Source organism: Engystomops pustulosus, chromosome 11, assembly GCF_040894005.1.
Source record: "Engystomops pustulosus chromosome 11, aEngPut4.maternal, whole genome shotgun sequence".
Lineage (NCBI taxonomy): Eukaryota > Metazoa > Chordata > Amphibia > Anura > Leptodactylidae > Engystomops > Engystomops pustulosus.
The window spans coordinates 84,763,020-84,780,070 of NC_092421.1; the positions used below are offsets into that span (position 1 = coordinate 84,763,020).

The 17,051-nt window shown below is 50.5% G+C and overlaps 2 protein-coding genes across 7 annotated transcripts in view; one reads left to right on the forward strand and one right to left on the reverse strand.

The window, feature by feature from the left end:
- FANK1 (fibronectin type III and ankyrin repeat domains 1) overlaps positions 1–6,528 on the reverse strand; it is a 93,392-nt gene extending 86,864 nt beyond the window's left edge. The window contains exon 1 of one of the 2 annotated variants that reach the window (XM_072130829.1): positions 6,507–6,528. Coding sequence is in view for 1 of the 2 variants with exons in the window: in XM_072130828.1 (XP_071986929.1) it covers positions 6,289–6,340 (52 nt within the window). In the remaining variant the exon portion in view is untranslated. Of the gene's footprint in view, positions 1–6,288; positions 6,423–6,506 lie in introns of those variants that run through there. The other variant, XM_072130828.1, reaches the window with a different exon arrangement.
- DHX32 (DEAH-box helicase 32 (putative)) overlaps positions 6,266–17,051 on the forward strand; it is a 44,515-nt gene continuing 33,729 nt past the window's right edge. For 3 of the 5 annotated variants that reach the window (XM_072130821.1, XM_072130822.1, XM_072130820.1), the window contains exon 1: positions 6,269–6,484. The gene's annotated coding sequence lies outside the window, so the exon portion shown is untranslated. Of the gene's footprint in view, positions 6,485–17,051 lie in introns of all 5 variants that reach the window. The other 2 variants (XM_072130824.1, XM_072130825.1) reach the window with 2 other exon arrangements.

Consider the following 17,051-nt stretch of genomic DNA (forward strand, 5'->3'; position numbering starts at 1 on the left):
ATAGTAATTGTACAATCTGGGATTTGCATATGGTAGAAGTAAAAAAGATTTGCGCTTTATTTGACCACGGTTCCTCTCATTTTTATTAAAGAAGCCGCGGGAATCATCCAGACGAATGTTTGGAAATACATTTTCATAGAGAATGAACTGCGGCTCGCCAAGGGCAAAGACAAACCTGCTCCGGTTATTGGAAGGAACAGAATGTGAAATGGGATAAAAGCGCCAATACGTAGAAGGAGTAATGGGGCAGCCTTTGTGACACGCACGAGGCGGCCGCCCGCCAGCCAAACGCCGTTACAAAATAATCGCCGCAGCTTTTTATTTAATGTTATTTATTTTATTTCTACTACTTTAATTTCTCCGGTTCCCTGACCCAGAAAATACCGGATTGATGCGTCGCACAATATAAAAACATCTCATTGCTTGGCGACTGTAAAAGCAGCTATTTACATTGTATGTATAATGTATAGAGATCCGGAGCACATTGCAAATAAGCCTCCGTCTCCTCAGCCGTCATCCTCTGCTGCTCCTAATAAGAACGGAGCGAGGAGTCGACACCACGTGGCGCTGGTACGGGCGCGTCCAGACTGTGCGATAATCCCTGTGTTATACTACAGCCAAGCCCGAAGACACAATGGGGCAGATTTACTTACCCGGCCCATTCGCGATCCAGCGGCGCGTTCTCTGCGCTGGATTCGGGTCCGGCCGGGATTTATTAAGGCAGATCCTCCGACGTCCACCAGGTGGCGCTGCTGCGCTGAAGAGCATCGGAACGCACTGGAATACACCGAGCCGGGCTGAGTGAAGGTAAGTGCAATTATCGCAACACTTTTTTTTTTTTAACTGTGGCGGTTTTTCTGAATCCGTCGGGTTTTCGTTTGGCCACGCCCCCGATTTCCGCCGCGTGCATGCCAGCGCCGATGCGCCACAATCCCAGGGCAATTCAGAGGAAATCAGCGCAAATCGGAAATATTCGGCCCTTAGTAAATGACCCCCAATGGGGCTTATTTAGTGAGGGTCGCAGATTGCACTTTCATCAGACTTTGTTTTCGGGATTTGCACGGCTTTAACAGGTGTTTAACAGGTGTCTGCTCTGGGATTGTGTTGCTCGTGAATGGCGGCTTCCATGAGACAGAAATTGGGGGTTGGGCCGTCGGACGATCCGACTCATCCGGACTGAGCGCGGGATTTAACTTTCAAATTGTGTCGCATCCAATGCACTTATATGCACCAGGTCGCACAGCGCATTACACACGGACAATGCACTTTCTGTGACCCCCTCCAGGGGGTCCGAGGTACCTCTGCCGGACCCCTCATCACTCCCAAAGATGAGCAGAGCTGATAGCCGCACGGCAATCTCCATCAGCTCCATAGAGATGAATGGAGCAGAACAGACATGCACGGCCGAGGGGTCCAACATATTTCCAACAATGTAGCTCATAGGAACCCCTATTCTTGCGGTTTGTGGGGGCTCCTGTTAATACGGCTTAACTTATTTTAAAGGAAATCTACCATCTGATTTGAAGCATTATGAAGCAAACAGACCTTGAGAATGCTGTAGCTACACTGCTGCAGAAACATATCATGTTTTAAACCCTGAACTGAGTGGTTTTGTAGAAAAAACAACTGTAAAATTATGATAATGAGGCTCTGTCGCTCCTTTACCTGGCTCAGCGCTTTCCTCTTACATTCCTGCATTGTCTGACACTCCCTGAATGGACAGTATCAGAACCACCCAAAATACAAACTATACATACATACATACAAGAGAAATAACAGAGGAACTGAACAACGCAGAGATGTAAGAAAAGCCGCTCAGAACACAAGATCCATCTCATCTGCTGATACCTGAACACCAATTGGGGCTCATTTACTTACCCGGTCCATTCGCGATCCAGCGGCGCGATCTCTGCGGAGGATTCAAGTCTTCCAGCGATTCACTAAGGTAGTGCACCCGATGTCCACTAGGTGTCGCTGCTGTGCTGAATTCAGTTGGAATGCACTGAAGTTCACGGTCCTACGCTGGGTGCAGGTAAGCGCGTGTCAAGTGCTTTATTTTTTAAAAGCGACGGTTTTTCCGAATCAGTTGGGTTTTCTTACGGCCACGCCCCCCCGATTTCCGTTGCGTGCATGCCGACGCCGATGCGCCACAATCCGAACGCGTGCGCCAAAATCCCGGGGCAATTCAGGGAAAAATCGACACAAATCGTAAATATTCGGATAACCCGTCGGAAAAACGCGATTCGGGCCCTTAGTAAATGACCCCCAATGTGTCGACACGTCCCAAAATGTCCATTCTATCAAAATATAAAAAAAAAGATTATTCCTGCCCATGGACACTGTAACCGAAAATAGCGCCCAAATGTCCACACTGCTAGAAACATTTGAATTTAAAAATAAAAAAAAAAGGATCAGTCATCTGGGTCCCAAACGGATATAAACGAAAACGCCAGCAAGTACCCGCAAGAACTGACCCCCTTACACAGGTCCGTACACAAGTATGAAAAAGTGATTGGCCTCAAAATGTCACTTTTTTTTTTTTTTTACAAAATATATGAATTTTTTTAATAATCTACTAAAACCTATATAAATGCAGTATCCCTGTGATTGCACTGACCCAAAGACTAAAGGGGAGGTGTCATTGGGAGCACACAAAGAAAGCAATAAAAACGCCAAAAAAAACAACAAACCCGAATATGTGTTTTTCACGGTAATGAAAAATTAGGCGTCTCGGCTTATACTTGGGTCGGCTTATACTTGGGTCGGCTTATACTTGGGTATATACGGTAGTTATTTGACCAGTGGTGGACTTTATCTAATAAAGTGGTATTTTATGCTTTGTACATTTTGGGTTTTGTTTTCCTTTGTTCCTGGTGTTATATGAAGAAACATATTCCCATTTCAGAAGTGCGATTTCTATAGTATCCGGGGGATATGTGAAATCCACTTGTGTTTTCCAATCCTGGAATTATTGGCAATTCATCCGCAGCCGGATAAAACCTGCAGGACGCGATGTGATACAGCGGAATCATTCCACCGTTCCTTCCCCTCGCACAGATGTGACTTGTGTAATATAATATAAACCTGCGGCAGCTGCGTCACCGCACACATAGCTGGGATAATAGACCCCCGAGACCGCCACAGCCTGAAATAGCTGCTCTGCTGCAAACAAGTGAATCATAAGAGAGAATGACTCCCAGCAGACGCCATGTGAGGAGGCAGGAGATCTGTGACGGGATGATCCGCGGTGATGCCGAGTGGACGCAATCCTCGGAATCACAGGCTTGAATGGTTAGAAGTGATCCCACTACACAGCGCCATCCATTGCCCATAGGCTAGTACTGCACACACCATACTGCATAGGTTTTTGCATACCACCATTGCCCCAGATTGAGTGGGTCAAACCGGGATTTTATGATCAGCCTCGTTATCCCAGGCTCCAATCCAGAGGACACAGATAGAGTTGAATGCAATGGAAAAGCAAGGAGCTGTCAGCTCCCTGCTCCACCATCGTTGTTCTGCCATGCTGCTCTGTGCGGCAGATGAGATGTGATGACATCACCGCGCCGGCCGATAATAATAACATAGAGCAGCAACGCTCCTCTCTGTATGCTCTCTGTATGGTATGGAGCAGTCACACTCCTCTCTGTATGGTATAGAGCAGTGACGCTCCTCTCTGGATGGTATGGAGCAGTCACACTCCTCTCTGTATGGTATAGAGCAGTGACGCTCCTCTCTGGATGGTATAGAGCAGTGACGCTCCTCTCTGGATGGTATAGAGCAGTGACGCTCCTCTCTGGATGGAATAGAGCAGTGACGCTCCTCTCTGTATGGTATAGAGCAGAGACGCTCCTCTCTGTATGGTATGGAGCAGTCACACTCCTCTCTGTATGGTATAGAGCAGTGACGCTCCTCTCTGGATGGTATAGAGCAGTGACGCTCCTCTCTGTATGGTATAGAGCAGTGACGCTCCTCTCTGTACGGTATAGAGCAGTAACGCTCCTCTGTGTACAGTATAGAGCAGTGACGCTCCTCTCTGGATGGAATAGAGCAGTGACGCTCCTCTCTGGATGGTATAGAGCAGTGACGCTCCTCTCTGGATGGTATAGAGCAGTGACGCTCCTCTCTGTACGGTATAGAGCAGTGACGCTCCTCTCTGTACGGTATAGAGCAGTGACGCTCTTCTCTGGATGGTATAGAGCAGTGACGCTCCTCTCTGGATGGTATAGAGCAGTGAAGCTCCTCTCTGGATGGTATAGAGCAGTGACGCTCCTTTCTGGATGGAATAGAGCAGTGACGCTCCTCTCTGGATGGAATAGAGCAGTGACGCTCCTCTCTGTATGGTATAGAGCAGTGACGCTCCTCTCTGTATGGTATAGAGCAGTGACGCTCCTCTCTGTATGGTATAGAGCAGTAACGCTCCTCTGTGTACAGTATAGAGCAGTGACGCTCCTCTCTGGATGGAATAGAGCAGTGACGCTCCTCTCTGGATGGTATAGAGCAGTGACGCTCCTCTCTGGATGGTATAGAGCAGTAACGCTCCTCTGTGTACAGTATAGAGCAGTGACGCTCCTCTCTGGATGGAATAGAGCAGTGACGCTCCTCTCTGGATGGTATAGAGCAGTGACGCTCCTCTCTGGATGGTATAGAGCAGTGACGCTCCTCTCTGTACGGTATAGAGCAGTGACGCTCCTCTCTGTACGGTATAGAGCAGTGACGCTCCTCTCTGTACGGTATAGAGCAGTGACGCTCCTCTCTGGATGGTATAGAGCAGTGACGCTCCTCTCTGGATGGTATAGAGCAGTGAAGCTCCTCTCTGGATGGTATAGAGCAGTGACGCTCCTCTCTGGATGGAATAGAGCAGTGACGCTCCTCTCTGGATGGAATAGAGCAGTGACGCTCCTCTCTGTATGGTATAGAGCAGTGACGCTCCTCTCTGTATGGTATAGAGCAGTGACGCTCCTCTCTGTATGGTATAGAGCAGTGACGCTCCTCTCTGGATGGAATAGAGCAGTGACGCTCCTCTCTGGATGGTATAGAGCAGTGACGCTCCTCTCTGGATGGAATAGAGCAGTGACGCTCCTCTCTGGATGGTATAGAGCAGTGACGCTCCTCTCTGGATGGTATAGAGCAGTGACGCTCCTCTCTGGATGGTATAGAGCACTGACGCTCCTCTCTGGACGGTATAGAGCAGTGACGCTCCTCTCTGGACGGTATAGAGCAGTGACGCTCCTCTCTGGATGGTATAGAGCAGTGACGCTCCTCTCTGTACGGTATAGAGCAGTGACGCTCCTCTCTGTACGGTACAGAGCAGTGACGCTCCTCTCTGGATGGTATAGAGCAGTGACGCTCCTCTCTGGATGGTATAGAGCAGTGACTCTCCTCTCTGTACGGTATAGAGCAGTGACGCTCCTCTCTGTACGGTATAGAGCAGTGACGCTCCTCTCTGGATGGTATAGAGCAGTGACGCTCCTCTCTGTACAGTATAGAGCAGTGACGCTCCTCTCTGTATGGTATAGAGCAGAGACGCTCCTCTCTGGATGGTATAGAGCAGTGACGATCCTCTCTGGATGGTATAGAGCAGTGACGCTCCTCTCTGCATGGTATAGAGCAGTGACGCTCCTCTCTGGATGGTATAGAGCAGTGACGCTCCTCTCTGGATGGTATAGAGCAGTGACGCTCCTCTCTGTACGGTATAGAGCAGTGACGCTCCTCTCTGGATGGTATAGAGCAGTGACGCTCCTCTCTGGATGGTATAGAGCAGTGACGCTCCTCTCTGGATGGTATAGCGCAGTGACGCTCCTCTCTGGATGGTATAGAGCAGTGACGCTCCTCTCTGCATGGTATAGAGCAGTGACGCTCCTCTCTGGATGGTATAGAGCAGTGACGCTCCTCTCTGGATGGTATAGAGCAGTGACGCTCCTCTCTGTACGGTATAGCGCAGTGACGCTCCTCTCTGTACGGTATAGCGCAGTGACGCTCCTCTCTGTACGGTATAGAGCAGAGACCATAGACTTTCCCTTCATGTTCATTCACTGACAGCAAGCAGAAATGTTCCATATTAACACAACCTCTTACCTATAGGAGACTACAACTCCCAGCATGCCTTGACATGTTCCAGAAAGCAACGCCTGCTGGGACTTGTGGTTCTCCCTCATTTTTCCCTGCAGCTAGAACAAGTCCCTGCCTGTTATGTGTAGATCCTCCTCCTCCAGGAAGCCATCCCATCAGGTAATACACACGTCTCCTATACATTCTATAGGGGGTTATCATTAACCCTCTCGTTACCTGCCGGCTCCATGCTGCTCCCTCGCTGTATAAAGCGCAGTGATGTTGTCATAGTGACGGCCGGGCCGGGAGAAGACTACGGAGGCCTCGGGGGTCCATAAAGCTACAGCCGGGGATTGCGAGAAACCGACAGCGACTCGCGGCAGCCGGGTCACACGTGGCAGAAAGCGGCAGGGCAGAGCCCACGCAACAAGCTGTATGTATATCTCCATATTTACCGTGCTATATACCCGCCCCTCAGCCGTATACACTGTGTACGGGAGTCTCCTGATGACTGAGGGTTGTAGTAGTCCTGACCCTGCGGTCACATCAGCTGCCAGCACCACCCAAAATATGTCTATTTCCTCATGACAACTCTTCATGTCATGATATAGTGTGTAGTGAATGGCCCCCACAATCATGTCTTCCTGTATATGTGCATCACTATGGCCATACACAGACATAGCAGTATGGGGGGCGCTAGTGAGCCCTGAGACTTCCTCTGCCATACTGGGACCCTCACATACACAGACGTAGCAGTATGGGGGCGCTAGTGAGCCCTGAGACTCCCTCTGGCATACTGGGACCCTCACATACACAGACATAGCAGTATGGGGGGCGCTAGTGAGCCCTGAGACTTCCTCTGCCATACTGGAACCCTCACATACACAGACGTAGCAGTATGGGGGCGCTAGTGAGCCCTGAGACTTCCTCTGCCATACTGGGACCCTCACATACACAGACATAGCAGTATGGGGGGCGCTAGTGAGTCCTGAGACTTCCTCTGCCATACTGGGACCCTCACATACACAGACATAGCAGTATGGGGGGCGCTAGTGAGCCCTGAGACTTCCTCTGCCATACTGGGACCCTCACATACACAGACGTAGCAGTATGGGGGCGCTAGTGAGCCCTGAGACTCCCTCTGGCATACTGGGACCCTCACATACACAGACATAGCAGTATGGGGGGCGCTAGTGAGCCCTGAGACTTCCTCTGCCATACTGGAACCCTCACATACACAGACGTAGCAGTATGGGGGGCGCTAGTGAGCCCTGAGACTTCCTCTGCCATACTGGGACCCTCACATACACAGACGTAGCAGTATGGGGGGCGCTAGTGAGTCCTGAGACTTCCTCTGCCATACTGGGCCCCTCACATACACAGACATAGCAGTATGGGGGGCGCTAGTGAGTCCTGAGACTTCCTCTGCCATACTGGGACCCTCACATACACAGACGTAGCAGTATGGGGGCGCTAGTGAGTCCTGAGACTTCCTCTGCCATACTGGGACCCTCACATACACAGACATAGCAGTATGGGGGGCGCTAGTGAGCCCTGAGACTTCCTCTGCCATACTGGGACCCTCACATACACAGACGTAGCAGTATGGGGGGCGCTAGTGAGTCCTGAGACTTCCTCTGCCATACTGGGACCCTCACATACACAGACATAGCAGTATGGGGGGCGCTAGTGAGCCCTGAGACTTCCTCTGCTATACTGGGACCCTCACATACACAGACGTAGCAGTATGGGGGGCGCTAGTGAGTCCTGAGACTTCCTCTGCCATACTGGGACCCTCACATACACAGACATAGCAGTATGGGGGGCGCTAGTGAGCCCTGAGACTTCCTCTGCCATACTGGGACCCTCACATACACAGACATAGCAGTATGGGGGGCGCTAGTGAGTCCTGAGACTTCCTCTGCCATACTGGGCCCCTCACATACACAGACATAGCAGTATGGGGGGCGCTAGTGAGCCCTGAGACTTCCTCTGCCATACTGGGACCTCACATACAGACATAGCAGTATGGGGGGCGCTAGTGAGTCCTGAGACTTCCTCTGGCATACTGGGACCTCACATACACAGACATAGCAGTATGGGGGCGCTAGTGAGCCCTGAGACTTCCTCTGCCATACTGGGACCCTCACATACACAGACATAGCAGTATGGGGGGCGCTAGTGAGCCCTGAGACTTCCTCTGCCATACTGGAACCCTCACATACACAGACATAGCAGTATGGGGGCGCTAGTGAGCCCTGAGACTTCCTCTGCCATACTGGGACCCTCACATACACAGACATAGCAGTATGGGGGCGCTAGTGAGTCCTGAGACTTCCTCTGCCATACTGGGCCCCTCACATACACAGACATAGCAGTATGGGGGGCGCTAGTGAGCCCTGAGACTTCCTCTGCCATACTGGGACCCTCACATACACAGACATAGCAGTATGGGGGGCGCTAGTGAGCCCTGAGACTTCCTCTGCCATACTGGGACCCTCACATACACAGACATAGCAGTATGGGGGGCGCTAGTGAGCCCTGAGACTTCCTCTGGCATACTGGGCCCCTCACATACACAGACATAGCAGTATGGGGGCGCTAGTGAGCCCTGAGACTCCCTCTGGCATACTGGGCCCCTCACATACACAGACGTAGCAGTATGGGGGCGCTAGTGAGCCCTGAGACTTCCTCTGGCATACTGGGACCCTCACATACACAGACGTAGCAGTATGGGGGGCGCTAGTGAGCCCTGAGACTTCCTCTGCCATACTGGGACCCTCACATACACAGACATAGCAGTATGGGGGGTGCTAGTGAGTCCTGAGACTTCCTCTGGCATACTGGGACCCTCACATACACAGACAATGCAGTATGGGCGGCGCTAGTGAGCCCTGAGACGTCCTCTGCCATACTGGGACCCTCACATACACAGACATAGCAGTATGGGGGGCGCTAGTGAGCCCTGAGACGTCCTCTGCCATACTGGGACCCTCACATACACAGACATAGCAGTATGGGGGGCGCTAGTGAGCCCTGAGACGTCCTCTGCCATACTGGGACCCTCACATACACAGACATAGCAGTATGGGGGCGCTAGTGAGCCCTGAGACTTCCTCTGCCATACTGGGCCCCTCACATACACAGACATAGAAGTATGGGCGGCACTAGTGAGCCCTGAGACTTCCTCTGCCATACTGGGACCTTCACATACACAGACATAGCAGTATGGGGGCGCTAGTGAGTCCTGAGACTTCCTCTGCCATACTGGGCCCCTCACATACACAGACATAGCAGTATGGGGGGCGCTAGTGAGCCCTGAGACTTCCTCTGCCATACTGGGACCTCACATACACAGACATAGCAGTATGGGGGGCGCTAGTGAGCCCTGAGACTTCCTCTGCCATACTGGGACCTCACATACACAGTATGGGGGGCGCTAGTGAGTCCTGAGACTTCCTCTGCCATACTGGGACCTCACATACACAGACATAGCAGTATGGGGGCGCTAGTGAGCCCTGAGACTTCCTCTGCCATACTGGAACCCTCACATACACAGACGTAGCAGTATGGGGGGCGCTAGTGAGCCCTGAGACTTCCTCTGCCATACTGGGCCCCTCACATACACAGACGTAGCAGTATGGGGGGCGCTAGTGAGTCCTGAGACTTCCTCTGCCATACTGGGACCTCACATACAGACATAGCAGTATGGGGGCGCTAGTGAGTCCTGAGACTTCCTCTGCCATACTGGGACCCTCACATACACAGACATAGCAGTATGGGGGGCGCTAGTGAGTCCTGAGACTTCCTCTGCCATACTGGAACCCTCACATACACAGACATAGCAGTATGGGGGGCGCTAGTGAGCCCTGAGACTTCCTCTGCCATACTGGGACCCTCACATACACAGACATAGCAGTATGGGGGGCGCTAGTGAGCCCTGAGACGTCCTCTGCCATACTGGAACCCTCACATACACAGACATAGCAGTATGGGGGGCGCTAGTGAGCCCTGAGACTTCCTCTGCCATACTGGAACCCTCACATACACAGACGTAGCAGTATGGGGGCGCTAGTGAGCCCTGAGACTTCCTCTGCCATACTGGGACCCTCACATACACAGACATAGCAGTATGGGGGGCGCTAGTGAGTCCTGAGACTTCCTCTGCCATACTGGGACCTCACATACAGACATAGCAGTATGGGGGGCGCTAGTGAGTCCTGAGACTTCCTCTGCCATACTGGAACCCTCACATACACAGACATAGCAGTATGGGGGGCGCTAGTGAGTCCTGAGACTTCCTCTGCCATACTGGGCCCCTCACATACACAGACATAGCAGTATGGGGGGCGCTAGTGAGCCCTGAGACTTCCTCTGCCATACTGGGACCCTCACATACACAGACATAGCAGTATGGGGGCGCTAGTGAGTCCTGAGACTTCCTCTGCCATACTGGGACCCTCACATACACAGACATAGCAGTATGGGGGGCGCTAGTGAGCCCTGAGACTTCCTCTGCCATACTGGGACCCTCACATACACAGACATAGCAGTATGGGGGGCGCTAGTGAGCCCTGAGACTTCCTCTGCCATACTGGGACCCTCACATACACAGACATAGCAGTATGGGGGGCGCTAGTGAGCCCTGAGACTTCCTCTGCCATACTGGGACCCTCACATACACAGACATAGCAGTATGGGGGGCGCTAGTGAGTCCTGAGACTTCCTCTGCCATACTGGGACCCTCACATACACAGACGTAGCAGTATGGGGGGCGCTAGTGAGCCCTGAGACTTCCTCTGCCATACTGGGACCCTCACATACACAGACATAGCAGTATGGGGGGCGCTAGTGAGCCCTGAGACTTCCTCTGCCATACTGGGACCCTCACATACACAGACATAGCAGTATGGGGGGCGCTAGTGAGCCCTGAGACTTCCTCTGCCATACTGGGACCCTCACATACACAGACATAGCAGTATGGGGGGCGCTAGTGAGTCCTGAGACTTCCTCTGCCATACTGGGACCCTCACATACACAGACATAGCAGTATGGGGGCGCTAGTGAGTCCTGAGACTTCCTCTGCCATACTGGGACCCTCACATACACAGACATAGCAGTATGGGGGGCGCTAGTGAGTCCTGAGACTTCCTCTGCCATACTGGGACCCTCACATACACAGACGTAGCAGTATGGGGGGTGCTAGTGAGCCCTGAGACTTCCTCTGGCATACTGGGACCCTCACATACACAGACATAGCAGTATGGGGGGCGCTAGTGAGCCCTGAGACTTCCTCTGCCATACTGGAACCCTCACATACACAGACATAGCAGTATGGGGGGCGCTAGTGAGCCCTGAGACTTCCTCTGCCATACTGGAACCCTCACATACACAGACGTAGCAGTATGGGGGCGCTAGTGAGCCCTGAGACTTCCTCTGCCATACTGGGACCCTCACATACACAGACATAGCAGTATGGGGGGCGCTAGTGAGTCCTGAGACTTCCTCTGCCATACTGGGACCTCACATACAGACATAGCAGTATGGGGGCGCTAGTGAGCCCTGAGACTTCCTCTGCCATACTGGAACCCTCACATACACAGACATAGCAGTATGGGGGGCGCTAGTGAGCCCTGAGACTTCCTCTGCCATACTGGGCCCCTCACATACACAGACGTAGCAGTATGGGGGCGCTAGTGAGCCCTGAGACTTCCTCTGCCATACTGGGACCCTCACATACACAGACATAGCAGTATGGGGGGCGCTAGTGAGCCCTGAGACTTCCTCTGCCATACTGGGCCCCTCACATACACAGACGTAGCAGTATGGGGGCGCTAGTGAGCCCTGAGACTTCCTCTGCCATACTGGGACCCTCACATACACAGACATAGCAGTATGGGGGGCGCTAGTGAGTCCTGAGACTTCCTCTGCCATACTGGAACCCTCACATACACAGACATAGCAGTATGGGGGGCGCTAGTGAGCCCTGAGACTTCCTCTGCCATACTGGGCCCCTCACATACACAGACATAGCAGTATGGGGGGCGCTAGTGAGTCCTGAGACGTCCTCTGCCATACTGGGCCCCTCACATACACAGACATAGCAGTATGGGGGGCGCTAGTGAGTCCTGAGACGTCCTCTGCCATACTGGGACCCTCACATACACAGACATAGCAGTATGGGGGGCGCTAGTGAGCCCTGAGACGTCCTCTGGCATACTGGAACCCTCACATACACAGACAATGCAGTATGGGGGCGCTAGTGAGCCCTGAGACGTCCTCTGCCATACTGGGACCCTCACATACACAGACGTAGCAGTATGGGGGGCGCTAGTGAGCCCTGAGACTTCCTCTGCCATACTGGACCCTCACATACACAGACATAGCAGTATGGGGGGCGCTAGTGAGCCCTGAGACTTCCTCTGCCATACTGGGACCCTCACATACACAGACGTAGCAGTATGGGGGGCGCTAGTGAGCCCTGAGACTTCCTCTGCCATACTGGGCCCCTCACATACACAGACATAGCAGTATGGGGGGCGCTAGTGAGCCCTGAGACTTCCTCTGCCATACTGGGACCCTCACATACACAGACGTAGCAGTATGGGGGGCGCTAGTGAGCCCTGAGACTTCCTCTGCCATACTGGGACCCTCACATACACAGACGTAGCAGTATGGGGGGCGCTAGTGAGCCCTGAGACTTCCTCTGCCATACTGGGACCCTCACATACACAGACATAGCAGTATGGGGGGTGCTAGTGAGCCCTGAGACTTCCTCTGCCATACTGGGACCCTCACATACACAGACATAGCAGTATGGGGGGCGCTAGTGAGTCCTGAGACGTCCTCTGCCATACTGGGACCCTCACATACACAGACATAGCAGTATGGGGGGCGCTAGTGAGTCCTGAGACTTCCTCTGCCATACTGGAACCCTCACATACACAGACAATGCAGTATGGGGGCGCTAGTGAGCCCTGAGACGTCCTCTGCCATACTGGGACCCTCACATACACAGACGTAGCAGTATGGGGGGCGCTAGTGAGCCCTGAGACTTCCTCTGCCATACTGGACCCTCACATACACAGACATAGCAGTATGGGGGGCGCTAGTGAGCCCTGAGACTTCCTCTGCCATACTGGGACCCTCACATACACAGACGTAGCAGTATGGGGGGCGCTAGTGAGCCCTGAGACTTCCTCTGCCATACTGGGACCCTCACATACACAGACGTAGCAGTATGGGGGGCGCTAGTGAGTCCTGAGATGCCAGTATAATGAATAGATAAATATATTTTGGGGATCACCTGTTTTATGTTCCTCTTCTCTCGTGGCCGTTTATGCATAATGGTAACAATGTGACACAATTTTTGCACTGAACTGCAGTAGTGTGAATATACTCTAAATAACATGAGACAGATTTATCATTGGAGCTTAGAGGGGGCTTCAAGCCCTGTGTCCCATCTCGGAGCCAATCATGCAGATCTGAAGGATGGTCTGGGGTCTGAAGTGTCTGAGTTAAAACTGTTCTAGCTTCCCATGGAAACCAATCGGAGCGCAGCTTTAATTTTATAAACGACTAGCGGTACATGTGACCGCATCATAAAACCACCTTAAAAACCTGAAAACTATGTAGTTTTAGGGTGATGCCACACAAGGCGTTTTTTGTCCGTTTTTTTTTAACGTGCGTTTTCAGTCTGTTTAAAAACACATCCATTTTAGAAAACTCCTCAGTTTTTTGACCTTTTTTGTCCGTTTTTCCCAATTATCTAAATAGATAAACAGGTTGTAAGCCGCCAAACGCATGATAAACGGTCAAAAACTGTTGCGTTTTTAAAATGCATACTTTTTTTTAATGGACTGAAAACGCCACTTGTGGCATCACCCTTAATTGCAACAAGTGGACGCACCCTCAAACACGCGTGGGGGGAAGGACTTGTCACGTTCAGTCTTTGAAGCCTCTTACTCCCTACATACGTTTCTGCTATCAGATAGTATATAGGGGAAAGTCGCACAAGGTCATGTAAGGCCTCATGCACAGGACCATATGGTGTTTTCTGTTCTGTATATACAGCTGTATTCTGGCTGGAAATACAGGACGTATAGCATCGTATCCATATACAGTACGCTGGGCTGGTGAATGATGGATGACTATTGGCTGCTGACAGAATGCCCCTCCCACTAGTGCTGGATACTGCATGTATATATAGCAGCATATGTTGCACAACCCGTATTTTACACGTTCCCATTGACTTCTATGGGCCGTACGAAACAGAAATATGGTGGGCGATAGGACATGCTCTATGTTTTTATAGGTGCCGTATACAGTACTTTGGACAATATGTACATGGATCTCCGTATTGCCCATTGGAATAGATAAGACATAAGCCGGCTGTATATACGTTCGTGTGCATGGAGCCTTAGGGTGGTGGCACACGTGGCGTTTTGAACACATTTTCGGGCGTTTTTAAGAAGTCCGTAAAAAAAACACATGCGTTTTTTTGAAACTGCGTCCTTTTTTTTTTTTGTCAGTTTTCCGAATTGTCTTAATCTTATCTTATCTTATTAAGAGAAGATCTTAATTATCTTAATTAAGATTAATTGGGGAAAAACGGTTAAAAATGGACGTAGTTTCAAAAAACGCATGCTTTTTTTTAACGGACAGCAAAAAACGGGTTCAAAACGCCACGTGTGCCAACACTCTAAGGGCGCTGTCCCATGTTGCGTTTTGGATGTAGCCAGTGTTTTGCATTAACGTAACGTAAAACACCGGCGGCTCGTTCCCGATCGCAGGCGTTTCCATAGAAATACCGATGCGATCGGCCCGCCCCCGTGGGTGCTGTCTTGTCTGTGTAGGAGTAGGGGACAGCTCCCTCAGTCTGCATGGGTTGCAATTCTTAGAACTTCTTTGTGGATAGTGGCTGCACTGTACCCATAAATGTATGCCGCCATGGGACTGTGTAGAGGTCAGTAGCTGTAAAAGCCGCCTTCATAACCAGTGAAAGTGCTGTATTCTCATTGCCGCCCAGGCTGGCGAGACGTCATGTCCAGGGGAACACCCGTCTTGCTCCGCAGAGAGACTGATGTTCCAAATCCTCATTGCAGATTCAAAGTTTCCCATGGACCAAAAACTCTTCCAATGATGTATCTCTTTATTGGATAAGGTAAAAGTCCTTAAAGTTTTGACCCCATTACTGACCCAGTCTAAGCATCAGCTATAATAGTGAGTCCTGGACATTACAGCAAAAATAAAATATTACATTTTGTAGAAAAAAAAGAGCCTATAAATAAACCTTTAAGGATCATCCCACCGGTGAGCACCCCAGAGTCACGCCATAGCCCCCCCTCCTCTACTGATTAGTTTTACAACTCAATTTAAAACCCCTCAATCTTCCATCTTTCTGCCTTTTAATATTCAGTTTCAGGTGGTGAAGCGGTAATGGAAATGACAGACTTTAATAAATCCCGGCCCATTATCATCCGTAAGAGTCAGGAAGCTCCAAAGCTTTCGGGAGGGAAGCGGATTCTAAAGTTCATGGCTCCGATCATGGAGAAGGGGCTTCCCCAGCTGTCACACGGTGCGTTCTTGGACCGTTTTTAAATGGACTGATAGCGCATGCGTTTTCGTGTTTACTATGCGTTTGGCTGGTTTTAATCAGTTTCACAGCTGCCTACACTTCTAGAAATGAAGATAAACGGATTCAAACGAGACAAACGCATGCCTTTTCAGTCCGTTTAAAAACAGTCCAAAAACACACCTTGTGATATCACCCTGAGGGCGCGTTCACACGTTGCATTTTGGCCTGTGTTTTCATTGCATTTGAAACGCATTACAACAGCTGAGTAGAGGTGATTTGCCTAATAACATTACTATTTACATTTGTTAATGCGATGTTAACGCATGTGTTAAAAAATGTGTTAACGTATTGTTAACATGTGTGTTAACATTGAATTTACAATGTGTTTTGTAAACACAAATGTTAACAGAAATGTAGTTAGGCTAATCACCCCTCCTCAGCTGTTGTTATGCGTTTCAAATGCAATGAAAACGCAGGTCACAACGCAACGTGTGAATGCACCTTAAGGGTTAAGCAGGCCCTAGAAGGCGTTGTCGAGAAGTAACAGATGGAAAACTAACAAACCAAAGAAAAAAACTTTTAGGGCGCGTTCACACATTGCGTTTTGGTTGCGTTTTCATTGCGTTTGAAACACATATACAACAGCTGATGTGAGGTAATTTGACTAATTACATTACCGTTTACGTTTGTAAACGCAATGTTAACGCATGTGTTAACAAAACTCATGTGTTAACGCGTTGTTAACACATGCGTTAACATCGCGTTTACGATGCGTTTTGTAAACGGAAATGTTTACAGTGATGTAATTAGGCAAATCACCTCTCCTCAGCTGTTGTATATGCATTTCAAACGCAATGAAAACGCAGGTCAAAACGCAACATGTGAACGCGCCCTCAAGGTGCGGTCACGTGTACCGCGTTTACAAGGGCTAGGGTACTGGTGCGGGCCTCGGCCCGATCGCGTATGCATTTCTATGGTACGCGTGACCGCACCCTTATGGAAGATTTAAAGTGGTTTTAATACTATGAACTCTGTGCCATGTGATCCCGCCCTCCCCCGGCACTCGCTGGCCGTGGCAGTTTTTAGGTAGGAAAATCTCCTGCATATGAGATCTGATGGCGGGGGCTATGAAAAACTCGTGGAGTCTGCTCAAAACATTTCGGGGTCATTCACACGTGGCGTTAACGTGTGCGTTTTCACATGCATTGCAGCGGCTGAGATTTGCCTCATTGCATTGCTGTCAACATTACGTTTACAAAACACATGTCTAATAAACACACGTTAACATCACTTTAAGAAATGCACGCGTCAATATTGCGTTTTGTAAATTGGGCAAATCTCCTCTTCTCGGCGTTAAAGACCCGTGTGTTCTTCACAGACTCCTGTCCATCATATAGATGTCTATGGGACTGTGAAAATATGG